This window comes from Filicampus tigris, chromosome 22 (genome assembly GCF_054856515.1).
Source record: "Filicampus tigris isolate MCC_2025a chromosome 22, RoL_Ftig_1.0, whole genome shotgun sequence".
Classification (NCBI taxonomy): Eukaryota; Metazoa; Chordata; class Actinopteri; order Syngnathiformes; family Syngnathidae; genus Filicampus; species Filicampus tigris.
In genome coordinates this window covers 3,803,538-3,818,966 of record NC_141238.1, presented here as the reverse complement: position 1 = coordinate 3,818,966, position 15,429 = coordinate 3,803,538, and the positions used below count along the sequence as shown (strand labels likewise).

At 46.1% G+C, this 15,429-nt stretch overlaps 1 protein-coding gene across 2 annotated transcripts; it reads left to right on the top strand.

Annotated features, from left to right (window-relative positions):
- The first annotated feature begins 64 nt into the window (after positions 1–64).
- znf800b (zinc finger protein 800b) lies at positions 65–14,807 on the top strand. Of its 2 annotated transcripts, XM_086022013.1 has the most exons (13): positions 65–136; positions 216–331; positions 2,224–2,440; positions 6,559–6,649; positions 7,511–7,814; positions 7,895–7,990; positions 8,923–9,066; positions 9,433–9,604; positions 9,682–9,871; positions 9,964–10,126; positions 10,568–10,935; positions 11,292–12,326; positions 13,347–14,807. In XM_086022013.1, the coding sequence occupies exons 4-13, from the start codon at positions 6,596–6,598 to the stop codon at positions 13,446–13,448; spliced, it is 2,628 nt and encodes an 875-aa protein (XP_085878139.1). In that variant the 5' UTR covers positions 65–136; positions 216–331; positions 2,224–2,440; positions 6,559–6,595; the 3' UTR covers positions 13,449–14,807. The 2 variants fall into 2 exon arrangements, with proteins under 2 accessions (XP_085878139.1, XP_085878138.1); XM_086022012.1 differs by lacking the exons at positions 65–136; positions 216–331 and having other exon boundaries at positions 2,060–2,440.
- The last annotated feature ends 622 nt before the right edge of the window (positions 14,808–15,429 follow it).

The window sequence follows — 15,429 nt, the reverse complement described above, 5'->3', positions numbered from 1 at the left end:
AAATGTGTTAGACTTGCCATGTCTGTGCAGTTTCATTTTCCAATCTTGTCTGGCTAGGTTATGTCCACTTGTACGCGGGTAGTTACAAAATGGCTGACTATAAAGCTCATATAAGGAGTGACTGCAAGGCCCAAACGTATGTTTTTTTTTTTAATACCCGTGTTTGTGTGGACATAGCCTAAATCAGCAAATATAAGCTCCACTTTGTTCCACAGGCGACTAGGTCCAACCACAGAACGTAGCCGCGCAAATGCCCCGCAGACTTGAGCAGTCATCGTGTCCAGGCTGAGCTGAAAGTCCACGCAAGGTTACTGCGGTTGACCTCTGGAAGGTAAGACGGACGTTGTCCGCTCATCGCGGATGCACACTTGTCATTGATTATCAACACGTGGCGCTAGTACAGCTAGTGACATTATTCAATCCTACGGGTTAACATTGAGTGTAGTGTTCAACTCTGATGTCATTTTCAGTGGACAGAAGTGACAAGACGGCTAAAAGCAGGTGGCTTTTGCTGCTTAACTCATATTCCGCAAACGCGTCAATCAGACTACTTTGTTTCGGTAGTTTACTAACAAGGTTTATTTACGTACTAGTTGGCCACAAGTGGCACTATTGTATCACAGAAATAGCTACATAGCTATTTTATTTATTCAATAGCTACAGAAGGCCTCGCAGCTACTCCAAAAAGAATGGCAAACAACTAGATTTGTAGAGCACGTTACTTTTTGGTGGTGTCAATGGATTCGGCATGTTATTAAAAAAAAGATGTTTAAAAAATCTCCATTTGGCCACATCCAGCAGCAGCAACGTGCCCCAAAAACACCCCCCACCCAAATGCAAACAGCATTCTTATGATAATGGATTAATGCTGGTGCTTAAGTTAATTGTGTGTAGTTGCGGGCACCCTTCTGTGGCGATGCTTACATCCTTCTCAAGAAAAGGCCCAAAGGAGAGTTAGAGAACTCCAAGAACACCTTTTTTTTTTTTTTTCCTGAAAACATATTTTTGGTTCCTAAATGACCCATTTCTAAACCAGTGATTTTTCAGTGTTGTAAACAGAGTCCCTCTAGTGGTACGTGAAAGAATCACTGGCTTTGTAGAGCTCAGTTGTGTTGAACTTTTAAGTATAATACACTTGCATTTAATCTTGAGAATTTGTTTTTAAACATGTGTTTAGTTTTTTTTATTGAACTCATTATTTATATCAGCCCAGTAGATAATTAAAATCAAATTGTAGTGTAAATATTTTTGCATACATTTTCAACATTTTTAATCACTTCTTTCCTACAGTCCCTAAAACATATATCGTAATGCAACAGTTGTTTGGCCCACCTGCATGAAGTCATTTTTTTAACACATTAATTAAGCAATATTAGAAACACCTAATTTTACAAATGTGTGCAACTCTTTTCAAACACTACTTAGTGACTATGCTGCCATAGGAATACTGTATTTTTCCATTTACATTTTGGACGAGAAGATTCATAATTCATATTTTATTTTGGACAAAATCTCTACTAGTATTAGTTGAAGTACAACTAACATTAGCTTCAGATGATACAGTGGGATGCCACAAACATGCGATTAGTTGACTTTAACATGTGGGGTGGACTATAGTTGAATTGGTTCAATCTATTTACCGAATAGGGTGTAATTTCCAATACAGATTTTTTTTTAGGTGCTGGAGCTCAACCAATACAAGTTCCTGAAGTTGACCTGATAAGTAAAAAAAAAAAAACACTTAAGGACACAGAGAATGACACTTTCGCACTTAAATACATTTCAGTCCATTCTATTTTTTTCTGTTTTTTACTTTTACATAAATACAGGAGTTGGATCATTACTTCTACTTTTACCCATCTTTCCCCACCTACAAGTACTGAAGTGAGTACTTCAGTCACTTGTCAGTCATATCAATAAGTTGGTGTTGTTTTCTTTCTTGACCAATATTGCGTCGTGGCACAACTTTGCGCAAATATGTACGGTGAGTTTTATTTCCACTACGTGAAATTTAAAGCGCCCTGTTTGCGTCTCGTTGGAGAGTTCGTGTTCTCAAAGGCTCGCTTGCGCGTTTTGGGGGCGACGCAAATTTGGCGCTAGACGTGTGTGGCCTTTGGATTAAAGCTGCAAAGAATTCAAAGGGAATCGTAACGACGACGCGTTGTTGTGCTTTCATGTGTGTTTTCTTTTTTTTCACTCGAAATTCTCCACTGTTGTCACCAGCTGCTTGTCTGGCAGCCCGAGCGGGACGGGGGGAAGAGGGTGCACCTTTGCGCAGAGGCAGCCTCGGCGCCCGAGAGGCTCCTCTGGGTGCACAAAGGCAGCGGCACGCAGTGCAACTTGGTGATCCGGCCACGCCGAACACGCTCCGGATCCGCCAGATCGGCTCGCCTAGCCCCCTCCACACACCACCCAGCGGCTCCCATCCAGGAGATACACGGTAAGCACTCGTTTCGCGGCGGTTTGGCGATGCACGGAAGGCTCTCGGCGCCTCCGCTTCGGGCTTCCCGAGCGTGCTTGTATTTGCAGAAAATGGCGTCATCGCCCTCTTGTTTCTGCCGGCCGCGGCGAGCACGCTTCCAGGGGCTCCGGGCAGCCCGCGCACGCCGCGCTAAGCCCCGCGGCGTGTGCACACGGCCTCGGTGGCGGTGTTTTAAAGCGAAATGGGCGCTCGAAGCGGCGGCTAGCCGACGCTTTCGTGCGGTGGAAGGACGCGCAAAGATGGAAGGGTCACCGGTTCTGTGCGCCAGGCTGCCGCCTCTTGGAAAAGGTGCTGGGGCTTTTGGCGCACATTAGCACCGCCGTCGTGGGGCTAAACAAACCCGGCCGGCCCGGGGTGGTTCCTTGGCGTTACCACGGAGGTCACTGTCGTGTTTATTCGGTGTCTGTGCGTGCTTTTTCTGCGAGCGAACTCGTCTTTACGCCGCACTTCCCTGCCATGCTGCAGTCGCTACGAAGGGGGCCTCCACCACTATGGCGCGGAAGGTGCATTTTCGAGCCGAGCTAACCCGCTTTTTGTCGCTCTTGAACGCCATTTTAGCGATTTAAAAGGAGATTTTGAGCAGGCTTGAGGGTGCGGGGGGTTGGGGGAAGCAAAAGGCGGGCCGATACGGGAGAGGAAACAACCCCGCGCGCTGCCTCGCTGCTTCTTTACGCAAAAACACGAGTGGGGAGAGTTTGCACAAAAAGTGGGGAAGTCCGGCCGCTGCGCAAGCACCACGGCGGCGCTGCTGCTTTTTGCGCAGCTGGCCCAACCGCCAACCATGCACCGGCCAACCTTTTGTAAATAATTGGGACTCTTGGACACAAAAAAAAAGGGAGCACAATAGTTACCGCGCCAGCCCCCTTTATGGCCCGTCAATGCGCTTCTAAGTCCCACTCGGGCTGCCCCCCCCCACCCCCACCCGCCCCCGTCGGATCAGGCAGTGCATGCGTCCTAGCGGCCACCACCGCCACGGCGAGGCCACTCTACTCACTTTGCATGTTTCCACGACACAGGCACACGATCTATCGCGACATTTGTACATCACTTGATATTTTCCCTTGAGTTCAATAAGCGTAATGCATCCAAAGCGTGCGGTGATCTGATCAACCGGCTCCACGCGCGAGCACGACACGGGATGTGTCATTTCTAAATCGCCCGGTTGTGTTTGCGTCACGGCCTCCGTATTCGCAGCCGATCTGGAGCGGATTTGCACAATGCACCCGGCCAGCGACACTCTCCGGCGCTCCGACTTAGGAAGTGTCGTCAAGCCGGAAGAGAGAGCTCGAAAGGCGGCCACGGCTCCACACCTCTTCGCCCTACATCGTAGACGAGTTTGTTATCTCAAGTGAGCAGGCCGGCCAGAGTAGCACGTCCACCCCTTCTTCTTCTTCTTCTTCCTCCTCCTCCTGTCGACCATTCGCGGCGTGGGCTGGTCACGCGTGGATCGTTTAGCCCCCTCCCCAAAGAGATGGACGGTGAATCGCGCGGGGGAATGCGCTGGGCAAGGGGGAGTCACGCGTGGGTTTGTCTCCTTCCACAGTGACGCGCCACGCGTTACTGCTTGCGTGTTTTTTGTTTTATTTTTTTTAACCCACCAATGTTTGTCTTGGCTTCCACTTGAGCAAAGCGCCCCCAACTTCTCACCCACTTCCAGTTGGAAGTGCACGTTTATTCTAGAATAGATGAAGTGGATATAAAAAGTCTACGCACCCCTGTTGTTGTTGTGATACGTAAACCTGAGGCCAAGGGGGAGAAACTGGAACATGGAATGCAGAAACTGAACAAAATAAGCACAACAATAGCAGAAAACATACTCGGAAAAGCCTACTAGAACAACTGAACTTTGTTCGGGGTTGATCAGAGGCGCTTGAATTTTAAATGACAGTGGTTAATTTTGAACACAGCGATTGGAGGGTGTGCACACGTGTGCAACCGTATCATCTCACTTGTTTATTTATGCTTCCGCTTTGTCGTAAGTCACATTAATGGTAGATTTTGTTTTTTAAATCACACAAACATGCGTTTGAAACAGGGTGTGTAGACTTTGTTATTCACTGTACAAAATATTTTGGAACACTTTGTAACACTTTGTGACCATCACAGTAAGACTAAAAATCATGCAAATATGTCAACAGGTAGAACATAATGCGAATGTATTTCCTTTTTTTTTTTTCAAATCTCCTCCCATTGTTTTTATCTCTTTTTGTCTCTGCTTTTAATGAAAATGAGCCGTGTGTCTGTTGGTTATCGGGCAGTGTTGACAGGTTGTATGTCAAGTGTTGTCGCAGGAGCAAGTGTAAACAGATGAAAGATAAACGGAGTGCGTACAATCCATAGACGCCTGATTACATCTTTTGTTTGGATATTTTAAGCTTATTCAGTAAACTGACATTCCCTTTGTAAACCGAGGATAAACCCAATGCTGTATCAGGCGTTTACAACCCATTTTTGCGGGGGCTCAAGCACCCTAAATTGAACCCTAGCCCGCCTAAAATTTGAGATTTTTCATTATATTAAATTTTTTTGCTGCATGTTCCTTTTAAATAAGCAATGTTTATTTTATCATTACAATTTTCTATTCTTCTTTTGCTGTGGGTCAACATTTAAAAAAAGCCTTTATCAGATTAGATTATTTAGTCACAGACTTGCCCAAAACATAGTTTCTCATTATTTATCCAGAAATGCCCCTGGCTGATCTAAAGGGTGAAAAAGACTAGTGAAAAGCACCATAACAGCACACATTGACCATATTTGCTGAAGAACATCAAAAAGAACGCCTCGTCGGCCTTCCCGCGATATGATTGGTTAAAGAATGTGGCGCCGCGCCATTAGCATCAACTCCTGTCTGGATGCTTCCTCGCTCCGTTCTCGAGTCCCTGACCATTTGCACGTTTTCTCTCGGGTTTGTGTCTCGCTCGCTGGCTTAAACCACGCCGTGGATTATCACTGAGGATGCAGCATCGCATATTTGCTCATAAATTATGTAAGTCGCAAGACTTGGAGATGGATTTGTGAGACACATTTCAACATGATCTCGCAATAAAATGATCCATTTGCTAACACTGGAGACGGATGATGGAATGGCTTGGAAGTGTTTGCGTTTGTTGAGGTTAGGGCTTTATGGCAATATGTCGGTGGGTTAGCACAAAATGACACATTTACGCAAAATTTTCTAGAGGAATGGGTCAAGAAAGAGCGTCGCGGTGCAGATTGAATAAACGGATTGGCACAGATGCAGCACTGTGTGACAAGTTAGCGTAGTGTGGGTGTGGATTGAAGTTTGAGATACGGCTGAGTTACTTCACTGATGTCATCCTTTATTTGAGCTATTTTTAGGAAAAAGAAAAAAAAAGATGGTTTCCCAGTATCCTTATTTCTCTTGCTGAGTAACAGGTGTCCCGCCTGTTTGAGTCAGAACAAAACCAGTGAACTTTTTACATTTTGGTGGGGGGAAAAAACCCCCCACACATTTCAATACCAGCTTTGTCTCCCTCTGTTGGGCTCTTGTGTGAACTACAACTATAAACATGGCTGACTACCGGGTACTGTTGTTTATTCAAGCAGATTATCTTTTTTCCTGTTTGATTTCTAGTATTTACCTGTATAGTTTGCTGATATTTTAGCGCAGAGTTGTTAAGTAATCATATAATCACACAGGTGTTAGTTACTTTTATTTAGCCAATTCATCATTTTTAATGTTCTAATTAAAAGTGGCACACACACAGATGGTGGATGAAAAGGGGGGTGTATGTGATTTACAATGAAGTTTACAGCTAGTTGTAATGATATTGGAGTTGCACAATGTTGGGTGCTGTTTAAATGGTAAAAAAAAATGTGAGTCTTCAGTATAATTTATTTAGTTTACAATAACATTATACCTCCACTAGAGGGAGGCATCAGTACAAATTCACATTCAGGGTTTTGTTTATGTAGAAGCCCGGTATGAAAATCTTAAACCCTTTTTTTTATAGGTGTATATATATAAAAAAGAAAAACATAATTCTCCACATTCAAACAGGTCCGCAAACGTAGTTTTCATTTTTTTTTTTTTTTTTTTCTGTGTAATGTCACAGGTTAAGGTGCTGGCAGCGAACGTGGCGTCTCGGCACCATGGTGAAGACCAAGTCATCAGGGAGGAAAAGCTCTCACGCTGTCCGCCAAGAGGTATGGGTAAAACAAAAACAAAAAAAGACTAAAGCTGGTGAAAGCTACACAGAAATCCTCCCCCTCTTCTTCTATAGGTTTAATTGCCTTCTACGTGAGTTATTTGTTCTATCCATGACGGCTCAGTAAAGAGTCCAGGTGGCCCACTTTGCGCCGCGCTGATGTTCAGCAAGGCGCCACAGTGTGGGAGTCATTTATCCCCTTTCAAGGGCAGCGGGGACGCGCCGGAGTGAGGGAGACAGACGAGGGGCAGCGAGAGAAGAAAGATGAGGATAAATTGGTGGGTGGAGGTGGAGAAAAGATCAGAGGGGCGCAGCAGATTTCCTACACACACATACGCGCGCGCATTGATTGGCCCGCAGTCACTAATCTACTGAGGCGTGCGTGTATGTCATGAGGTTAACTTAGCCTCTGGATGCTAAGAATTGATGACAGTACACACTCGCAATTCATTTTAGGACGCAGGAGTTAGAGATGAGATGAATTCAATTGAAATTGTCTGTAAAACGGACATATGAAACCAATGAGAATTAAACACAGTGTATTTAAACACCCAAAAGTTCAACCGAAAAGGGAAGTTCACTAGTTTAATGTTAACATTTAACTCAAAACGCCATAGGTGGGCTACCGGATTTCGCACAGGTGTCAGTCATTATAAATCTTCCAACAGCTGCTACTTTCAGCACAAACATAAGAGAATTAAGCATTGCATATTTGAACGTCAAAATGTCACTGAGTGACAGTCTGCTAGCTTAGTGCTAACATGTAATGCAAAACACCTTAAAAACCTGACCAAAATTAGCATCGACATTTGTGATTCTAAACCTCACTCTGTCTTGTTAATTCCCCTCGTCGGTTTAGTCCCCTCAGCCAGACACGGAGGAAAGTCCACACTGCCCGAACACTCAATGCCCCCCGCCGGTGAACCGCTCCTCCGACCACCTCTGCCCTCCCGCTCCCGCCGATGCAGCGGCTAAAAAGCCCCCGGAAGCCCCAGAGGACATCCAGGCAAAGGGCGACTGCTCCGGCCAGGCCAAGCCGCTGTGGAGGCCCATCCCCCCTCTGCTTCCGGAGCCCGACATGGGGCCCGCCCCCGACACCAGGGACCAGAGCTGCCAGACCGACGACTGGCTGCACCAGAGCCCCGCTGGCACTCACAACGCAGGTAAAAATTGGCCAAGTTTCCAAAATGATGGATGCACCACTTAGAGGTAACAAAGTTTCTTCCTCTTTGCCTCCTTCAAGGTCACTGCGTGGAGCCTGGAGACCCTCCCGTTCTCCAGCAGCCCCTGCACACCTCCAAATCGGGCATCCACCAGATTATTGAATGCTTTCGCTCAGGTTTGGAACGCACCCCGGCAGTCACACTTGACCGAAAGAGTTTATCTTTTCACTATAGAGTAGAAGAAAAATAGCACTCTTATGATATTGTACTTTATAAAAACAAACAGTAAGAGCGTCCTTAAATAGAATGTGAAAAATCAAACCGGTTTGGTCATATTTTTTTATTCATTTCTTAGCCTCACAGACATAAAGTACACAGTGACGGTCAAAAGTTGCTCCTGTGTAGTGTAATATTAGTTGCTCTTTGTAGAGGATCAAGAATATATGCCTGTGAGTATTTCTATATTGTAAGGCTATATTTTTCCTCAATATTGCAATTATGATGGAATATGTAGTCATTTTTTTTCAAGGTCCTCCCATGTAATTTTTTTTTTTAAATCAAGCAAGCAATAAATACAATAAGAAATAACTGGATTAATCTTATGCTAAAATAAAGGCCAATGAATCATGACATGCAAGCCGGTTTATGTACTTTAATTAGAGTTGTTAACCAGCTGAACACTTTGGCTTGGAGTATTTTAAGCGCTACCTACTCAATAATGCAAACAAGCCTGTGGCTTTATCACGTCCCAAGTTTTCGTGTTTCATAAAAAATGATGTGCACTTTTTAAGCACTGAATTCATCTCGACTCTATATAAACAAAATTTCAAGCCCACTGGCTGACTGAAATGAGCCACTGTTTGATTTCACCCCCCCTAATTGCTGCCTTTGCGATTTGGAAAACTGCATTCTACTACTACCGGGATGTCGATTTGAATTTGATGAATTGTTCCGCACTAACCCCAAGGCACCACTTTATCAGTATTTTTATATGGCGAACGATAAAGTTCATTCAGTAGTCAATTCCAAAATGGCCAACGCACTATATAGGGCCCTATATAGTGGTTAACTCATGATTTGTGTTGCGCTGCCGCTTTTGTGCTTGCAGGCACCAGCCAGCTGAGGCACATGCTGCTAAGGGAGGTGGACACCATCTTTGAGTGTAAGGTGTGTCGAAGTCTCTTCCGAGGCCTGCCCAACCTCATCACGCACAAGGAGTACTACTGCCTGTCACGTTTGCCCGAGTACGACGGTGCGTGTTCGCCGACGGCGTCAGCATTCTGCGTTTCGAGGCGCTGTGCCTAATGTTAAGAGCACCAAGCAACATTTTGTTTCTCAGTTTGAATCAACGCTCGACTTGTGCGACTTTTATTAACTCATTCACTGCCATTGATGAATTTACACGTCTTTTCAATCCCCGGAACTTTGTATTTTCTTCAAATTTTATCAAACGTCAGGGTAAAAGAGGGTCTGAAAATGTCTGGTAGTGAATGAGCTGAATTGCTCAATGCACATCTCGTTTATGAATGTTCCTCAATTTCAAGCTCGTTACGAGTGCCCGCGAGGGTGGTGGTGTGTTATTTTGATGAAAGACTGAAAACTCTTTTGTAATCTCCAGGCGATGACCGACAGAGTGTGGCCCTTCACGATTTGACGGACATCATCTACCACAGAGCGGAGCGACCGGACTATGTAGTACGACTGGAGCCCATCCAGACCACCAGCAAGGCCATGTACCAGTACCTGACCACTGAGGAGGAACTGGCTCGGTACCCGTCACGAGCGCCCAGGTACTGTTTGGCGGCATGCTAGCTAACCTGCCGTTTCCTCCCCCTCACCACCGCTGACAACATTTTGGCATTCGCAGTGCCAGGGAGAGTCCGGTCGCATGGGAAGGGGAAACGGGTGAGACGGAAAACAACCCGAGCGGCCAGCCCCGTGGTCCAGAGAGTCCAGCGCACAGCCAGCACAGCCAGGGCCGCAAGAAGTGGGACGCGGAAGAGGGCGAGGCCAAAGAAGACGCACCGCAGCCTGAGGACGAGGGATCCACTAGTGGGGTTGGTGGCCCGCATCGCACGTCAATCAAGTTGAGGCGACAACAGTAAATGACATCAAGCCATATTCAATGCAAGTCTTTGTTTCCCTCCAGGTGGAGGACGTCACGATCTCGTGCTGTTTGTGCGGTCAGGACTTCAACTCGCGCCGCAGCATCCGACGCCACTGCCGCAAAATGCACAAGACCAAACTGGAGGAGCTCCGCAAGTTCACCGAGACGCGGACGGTCCCGACGAGCCTGCTGTCGATGGTGAAAGGTGGGGCGTACTAGTGTTCAGTGCGCAGGGTGCTCCGCATGAGTAGACTGTTTGCAAAAAAAAAAAAATATCTCAGTTCACCAGTGATGGGACAATTGTTTATGTTAAATCTACTAAAGAGTGTCACAAAAGATAAAAAGATGGAGATGATTTAAATTTAGAAGTAGAAGCAATGATATAATGTGCACACACACTACTAACTACTACTACTACTAAATAGCGTGAAATTGCTACACTGGTGAATATTTGTGAATACATTGTTTTGTCATCCAATTCGCTGTTTGTCTTTGATAGAGTCTAATTGTTAATTTGGTTTCTGTGTTTACGTAGCCATCAAACACAATATTCTGAAAGACAAAGAGTCAGAATGCTCTAAATTGAATGGCACTCTCAATAGGTTCTCAACATAGCTGAATGGTGTTTTTGTTTTTTTTACTGTAGGTCGGCCACAGTCTCTGAGCACGCCACCCGGAAAGTCGTGCCCCGTGTGCCTCAAAGTGTTCGCCACCAAAACCAACGTACGCCGCCACTTTGACGAGGTGCACCGCGGCCTGCGGCGGGACACCATCACCCCCGACATCGCCTCGCGGCCCGGCCAGCCGCTCTTTCTGGAGGCCACTCCCCCCCGGAAGGGCAACGGTGCCTCGCCGCCCCGAAGCAGCAACTCAAAGTCGAGCCCCGTCAACGCCAGGGCGGCACTTCCGAACCAGAACCGCACAAAGCCTCCGAGTCAACCTCCGACCTCTCCGCAGGCGCCAACACAGCCGCCGAGCCGCTGCACACTGTGCAAGAGGAACTACAGCTCACAGGTTTGTCATATTTTCTGTTGTATGGTGTTTCGCAGAGTTCAATTTTGGGGCCCCTGCTGTTTTTATTGAATTTGCTGCCTCATGGTATTTACTTTCACTGCTATGCAGAAGACAATATGTCCCGCTAGAGAAAAAGGACCCTTTCTCCTTAAAGAGAATGTAAACTCAAAAACGGCACTAAACTTCTTGAACTTAAGTAAAAAAAAACAGAAGCTGTGCTGTTTTTAAAGTGCTCTGTAAATAGATTTTTCAGTTGAAATTCAAATGCAGTGAAGTCTTCAAAAAAAGTCCTGAACTTGCCTTAAGACGTAGGAACCCTGTAAAACTTGATCTAATGCCTCGTGTCTGTTTCTCAGCTGATGTTGAAGAGACACATGCGCATCGTCCACAAGATTTACAGCGTCAAAAGTAACCGATCGGCGACCGCGCCAGCCCCGGCGACGCCAACTGCGCCTGCGAGCAACAGCGGCAGAGTGCTGCCTAGCAACAGTGTCCAAGTCAAACAGGAAGCGCTTGAACCTTCAGAAGACGAGCAGGACGAGGACATGGACCAAAGCCCGCCTGCGTCTCCTGCTCACAGCACCGGGTCGACAAAAAGTGCCCCCGTGGCGCCCGCCGCTCTGAAGGTGAAGGAGGAAGAGACCCCGTGGAGCCCGAAGGCGGCGGCGGCGGCAGCGGCGGCCGGGAGCCCGGCGGCCAAAAGCAAACTGTCGGTGGGCTTCGACTTCAAGCAGCTCTTCTGCAAGCTGTGCAAACGCCAGTTCAGCTCGCGTCAGAACCTGTCCAAGCACATCGAGCTGCACATGGACGGCAACGACATCTTCATCAAGTTCTACCGCTGCCCGCTGTGCCGCTACGAGTCGCGGCGCAAGCGGGACGTCCTGCGCCACGTGACGGTGGTGCACAAGAAGTCGTCGCCCTACCTGGCCAAGATCATGCCCAAACTGGAGAGCCGGGCGGTCAAGAGGCTCGCCGAGTCCGTTCTCAACAACGCCAACCCCAAGAGGGCCGGCGGAGGCGGCAAGGGGGAAGTCAACGGGCGCCACACGCCCACCGCGCCCTCCCCTTGCCCGTCGCCGCCCGTCACCCGCAAGCAAGACGGCGCCGCGCCGCCGCCCTCGGCGCCGCCCGCCGCCCCGGCTCGGAAAACGCAGGATCCGCCGTCCCCATCTCCCGCCCCCTCGCCGCCCGTCACGCGCAAGCAGGACAGGCAGCAGTCCCAGCAGCCGCGCCCCCTCAGCCCACCGATGACCCGCCGCAGCGACAAACACTCGCACCACCGCAACCCGTCCTCGAGCAGCGCCTCCGGATCGGCCTCCGGCGAAGTCCGGGTGACCAAGAACTTCTCCTTGCACGCCTGCGACCAGTGTGGGCGCGCCTTCGCAAAAAAGGTACCAACTCTCTCAAATCCTCACTTGTCTTTTTTTTTTTTTGTCCTGACTTGAATCAAAGGGTTTGAAGGCAAATTAAATCGATTCTCACCAGGCGGGTCATAGCGGGGTCACAAACGGCGTCACACCGCAGCGCCTCAGGAGCACTTCATCAATCGCACGCGCATGCTTTGATTTTATATTGCATGAGCAAGAGTAGAGACCCTTAAAAAACACTTATACTATCAAAATACTCCTCTCCAAAGTGCCACCAAGATTCTAATTAAAAACAAGACCGGTTGACTTCTAGTACTTAATAATGCAATCAACTATAGTATAGGATTTACATGTTTGTTTTTTTTTTTTTTACCAAAATACTTTTTTTTTTTTTTTAAGCAAGGATTTCTAAAATACAAATGTACTTCAGAGTTAAATAAATGGAACTGTTAACAAATGCTGGATTATGTTTTATTCAGTAACTATTTCACTTACCACTAGAGGGAGCCCGTGTACCACTCCCACATTTCAAATGTTAAATGCTTCACACTATTTGGACAAATCGAGCGAGGCCCCAATGAAGTAACTATTAGAGAAAACAAAATAGCGAAAAAAGCCGTTTGTCCTGTCATTGACACACCCTTAAGAATTATAATAATTTATTAATAGTTTATTCCAGGGATGTACACATTTTTTCCACTCACTTTGCTCAAAACAATTCATTATACTGTCAGTCAACATATGCTAACAGGTTAGCATATTGAAAGAAGAAAAAAGTCTCAGTCACCAATAAACAAAATGTTTTTAGTAATATTGCAATATTTGTTTAATAAATATTTGAGTGATAGCATGTGACATTTGACGTAATTATTATTATTTTTTTTAAATAAAACATCTTGTGATATCTTGACATATTCACATTTATTTACAATTTTTAATCGACAGAGTGAACATTTTTCATGGAACTATTTACTGAGATATTTTGAAATGAAAGGGTACTCTCGAGCGCCCGACCTGAATTGGCGTTTTTGTGTGTTGTCCCAGTTGTACCTGGAGTCTCACAAGCGGAGTCACCGCAACGCGGCGACGGCGGCCGCCAGCAGGAGGAAAGGAGTCAGCACGCGCTCCAAGTCGCTCGTGTGGTAAACGAAAACAAACGCAGTGTAAGAACTCTCTTGGCACACTTTCCCCATACAGCTCTGCTCCGCCCAATGTTTTTCGTTTCGCCCCGCCCCCATCGCTCACCCCCCTCAGCCGCAACATTCACCACACAAAAAGCGCGAGTGGGTACTTGAGTTAGTGGCTTAAGAGGTGCGTTTGTAACCGTTTTTTCCCCCCAGCATGTAGAATACGGGTCCTGTGAAGAGCTGAGTCGAAACGTTTACCAGCTGTTTCCTTTTATGTCGATGCGAAATCGAGCTCTTTGTCTTGTGCCTCCTTTTTCCTCCTGCTGAATTTCCTCCCACCTTCCGTCTCCTCCCCGACTGGCACAATGCTTGCCTCGGAAATTCGATATAAAAACGTGGACTACGAAGGAAACAAACAAGAAGCACGGGACAAACTTCCACCTGTTTTTTTTTCGGCCCACCCCCCCAAGAAGAAACACTTCTAATATTTTTGCGTTGGGGATGTGACTCCAGAAGAAAGCAACGTGTACTACAAAAACTGTCCAGAAGATGGTGCTGCTACCCTTGAAAACTATTGCGCACGTTTTTATTCACAGAACCATTGATGGATTTAATTATTATTTTTTTTCCCTTTTTCCCCTTTTCGGTGGACAAAGCACCAGTTCCAAACCCTACTTTCATGCTTAATGAATTGTATAAAGAATATTTATATATATTCCTTACACTCACATGGCCAGTGAGAGCCACATTGTTTGCTAATCTGTAACTTTTGAGTTAGAATTGAAATCTAGTGATCTGAAAGTTGTTTTACAAAATGTGACCAAGGAAAGGAAACTCTTCAACGTATGTATTGAGCTCCCTCCAAAATGGAGGACGTGACTTTTTGGTTTTGCGTTTGACTTCCTTAGATTTCTACTTTTGCACACGCACCTGTTTTACTTGCCCATTTTGTTAATTGCGGCGCTAGCGGAGGAGTTTTCCTCTTTAAAGGTGTTATATGTCGTTTAGGTGGTCAGGTAGTCTGTGGAACACTGGCGAGATGAAGACCAACTGTAAATAATGTTCAAACAGAAAAGCCAGAAATGGAATAAAGGCTGGAAACTTTATTTTTACACAACAGAGTGATGCAAGTGCAACACATTTGCAATGGGAAGGGTGGAAATGTATAAATTATTCTTCCTCCATGGATATGTTAATATTAGTTGAAATAGTCTCAATAGTTCACATCGATTATGTCTGACTTGTATGAGCATTTTATTTTGCGAGTGTGTGCCAGGGACTATTTTTTTTCTACATGTTGTCATCTTCAGATAGATACCTTTCAAATGTGACCAGAATGTAGAAACCCCACAAAAATAAACATTCAAACTTTTAAGGATACTTTTGTCTGACTTTGTTTTTGTAGCTCACAGATCCGAATAACGCCACATCCATCATATTTGTTTATGTCTTTCACTGACAGATTTCATTTAGCGTGGCTGCGATTGCTTTTGCCCACATTTACATTTTCTTGTTTCCTGTGTCATTTCCTATTTAATATAGCCTTGTGTTTTTTTGGGGGGGGCATTTTTCTGATGTCGGCAAGCGCGATGCAAGAAATTTGTTTTAAAGTAAAGTTGTAATATTCCTCCATTATGTATAAATGTGGGGCAAACTGGAAATGAATAGAATAAAAATAGTAGAATTTCTCAACTTACAATGTTGACGTTCGTTGCCTTGCCATTTTGAGTTGAACACGACTTTTTTTTCCCAGTGTATATAACGAGAAACATTGAAAAACATAGGACTAATTAATGCAACAAATATGACGACTCGTTGCAATGCCACCATTTGGCCTCAAGATGGCAACAGCGCTCCACGTCTCTACTTCCAACCGGCGCTGCAGCGTCCCAGCCATCAAATTAGACATGTTGCACAAAGCACCCCCACCACTTCATACACCCCCCCCCCCCTATCAACATACGAGCGAACCCCGTGGGGCTCCTCCAATCGCGTTCCCC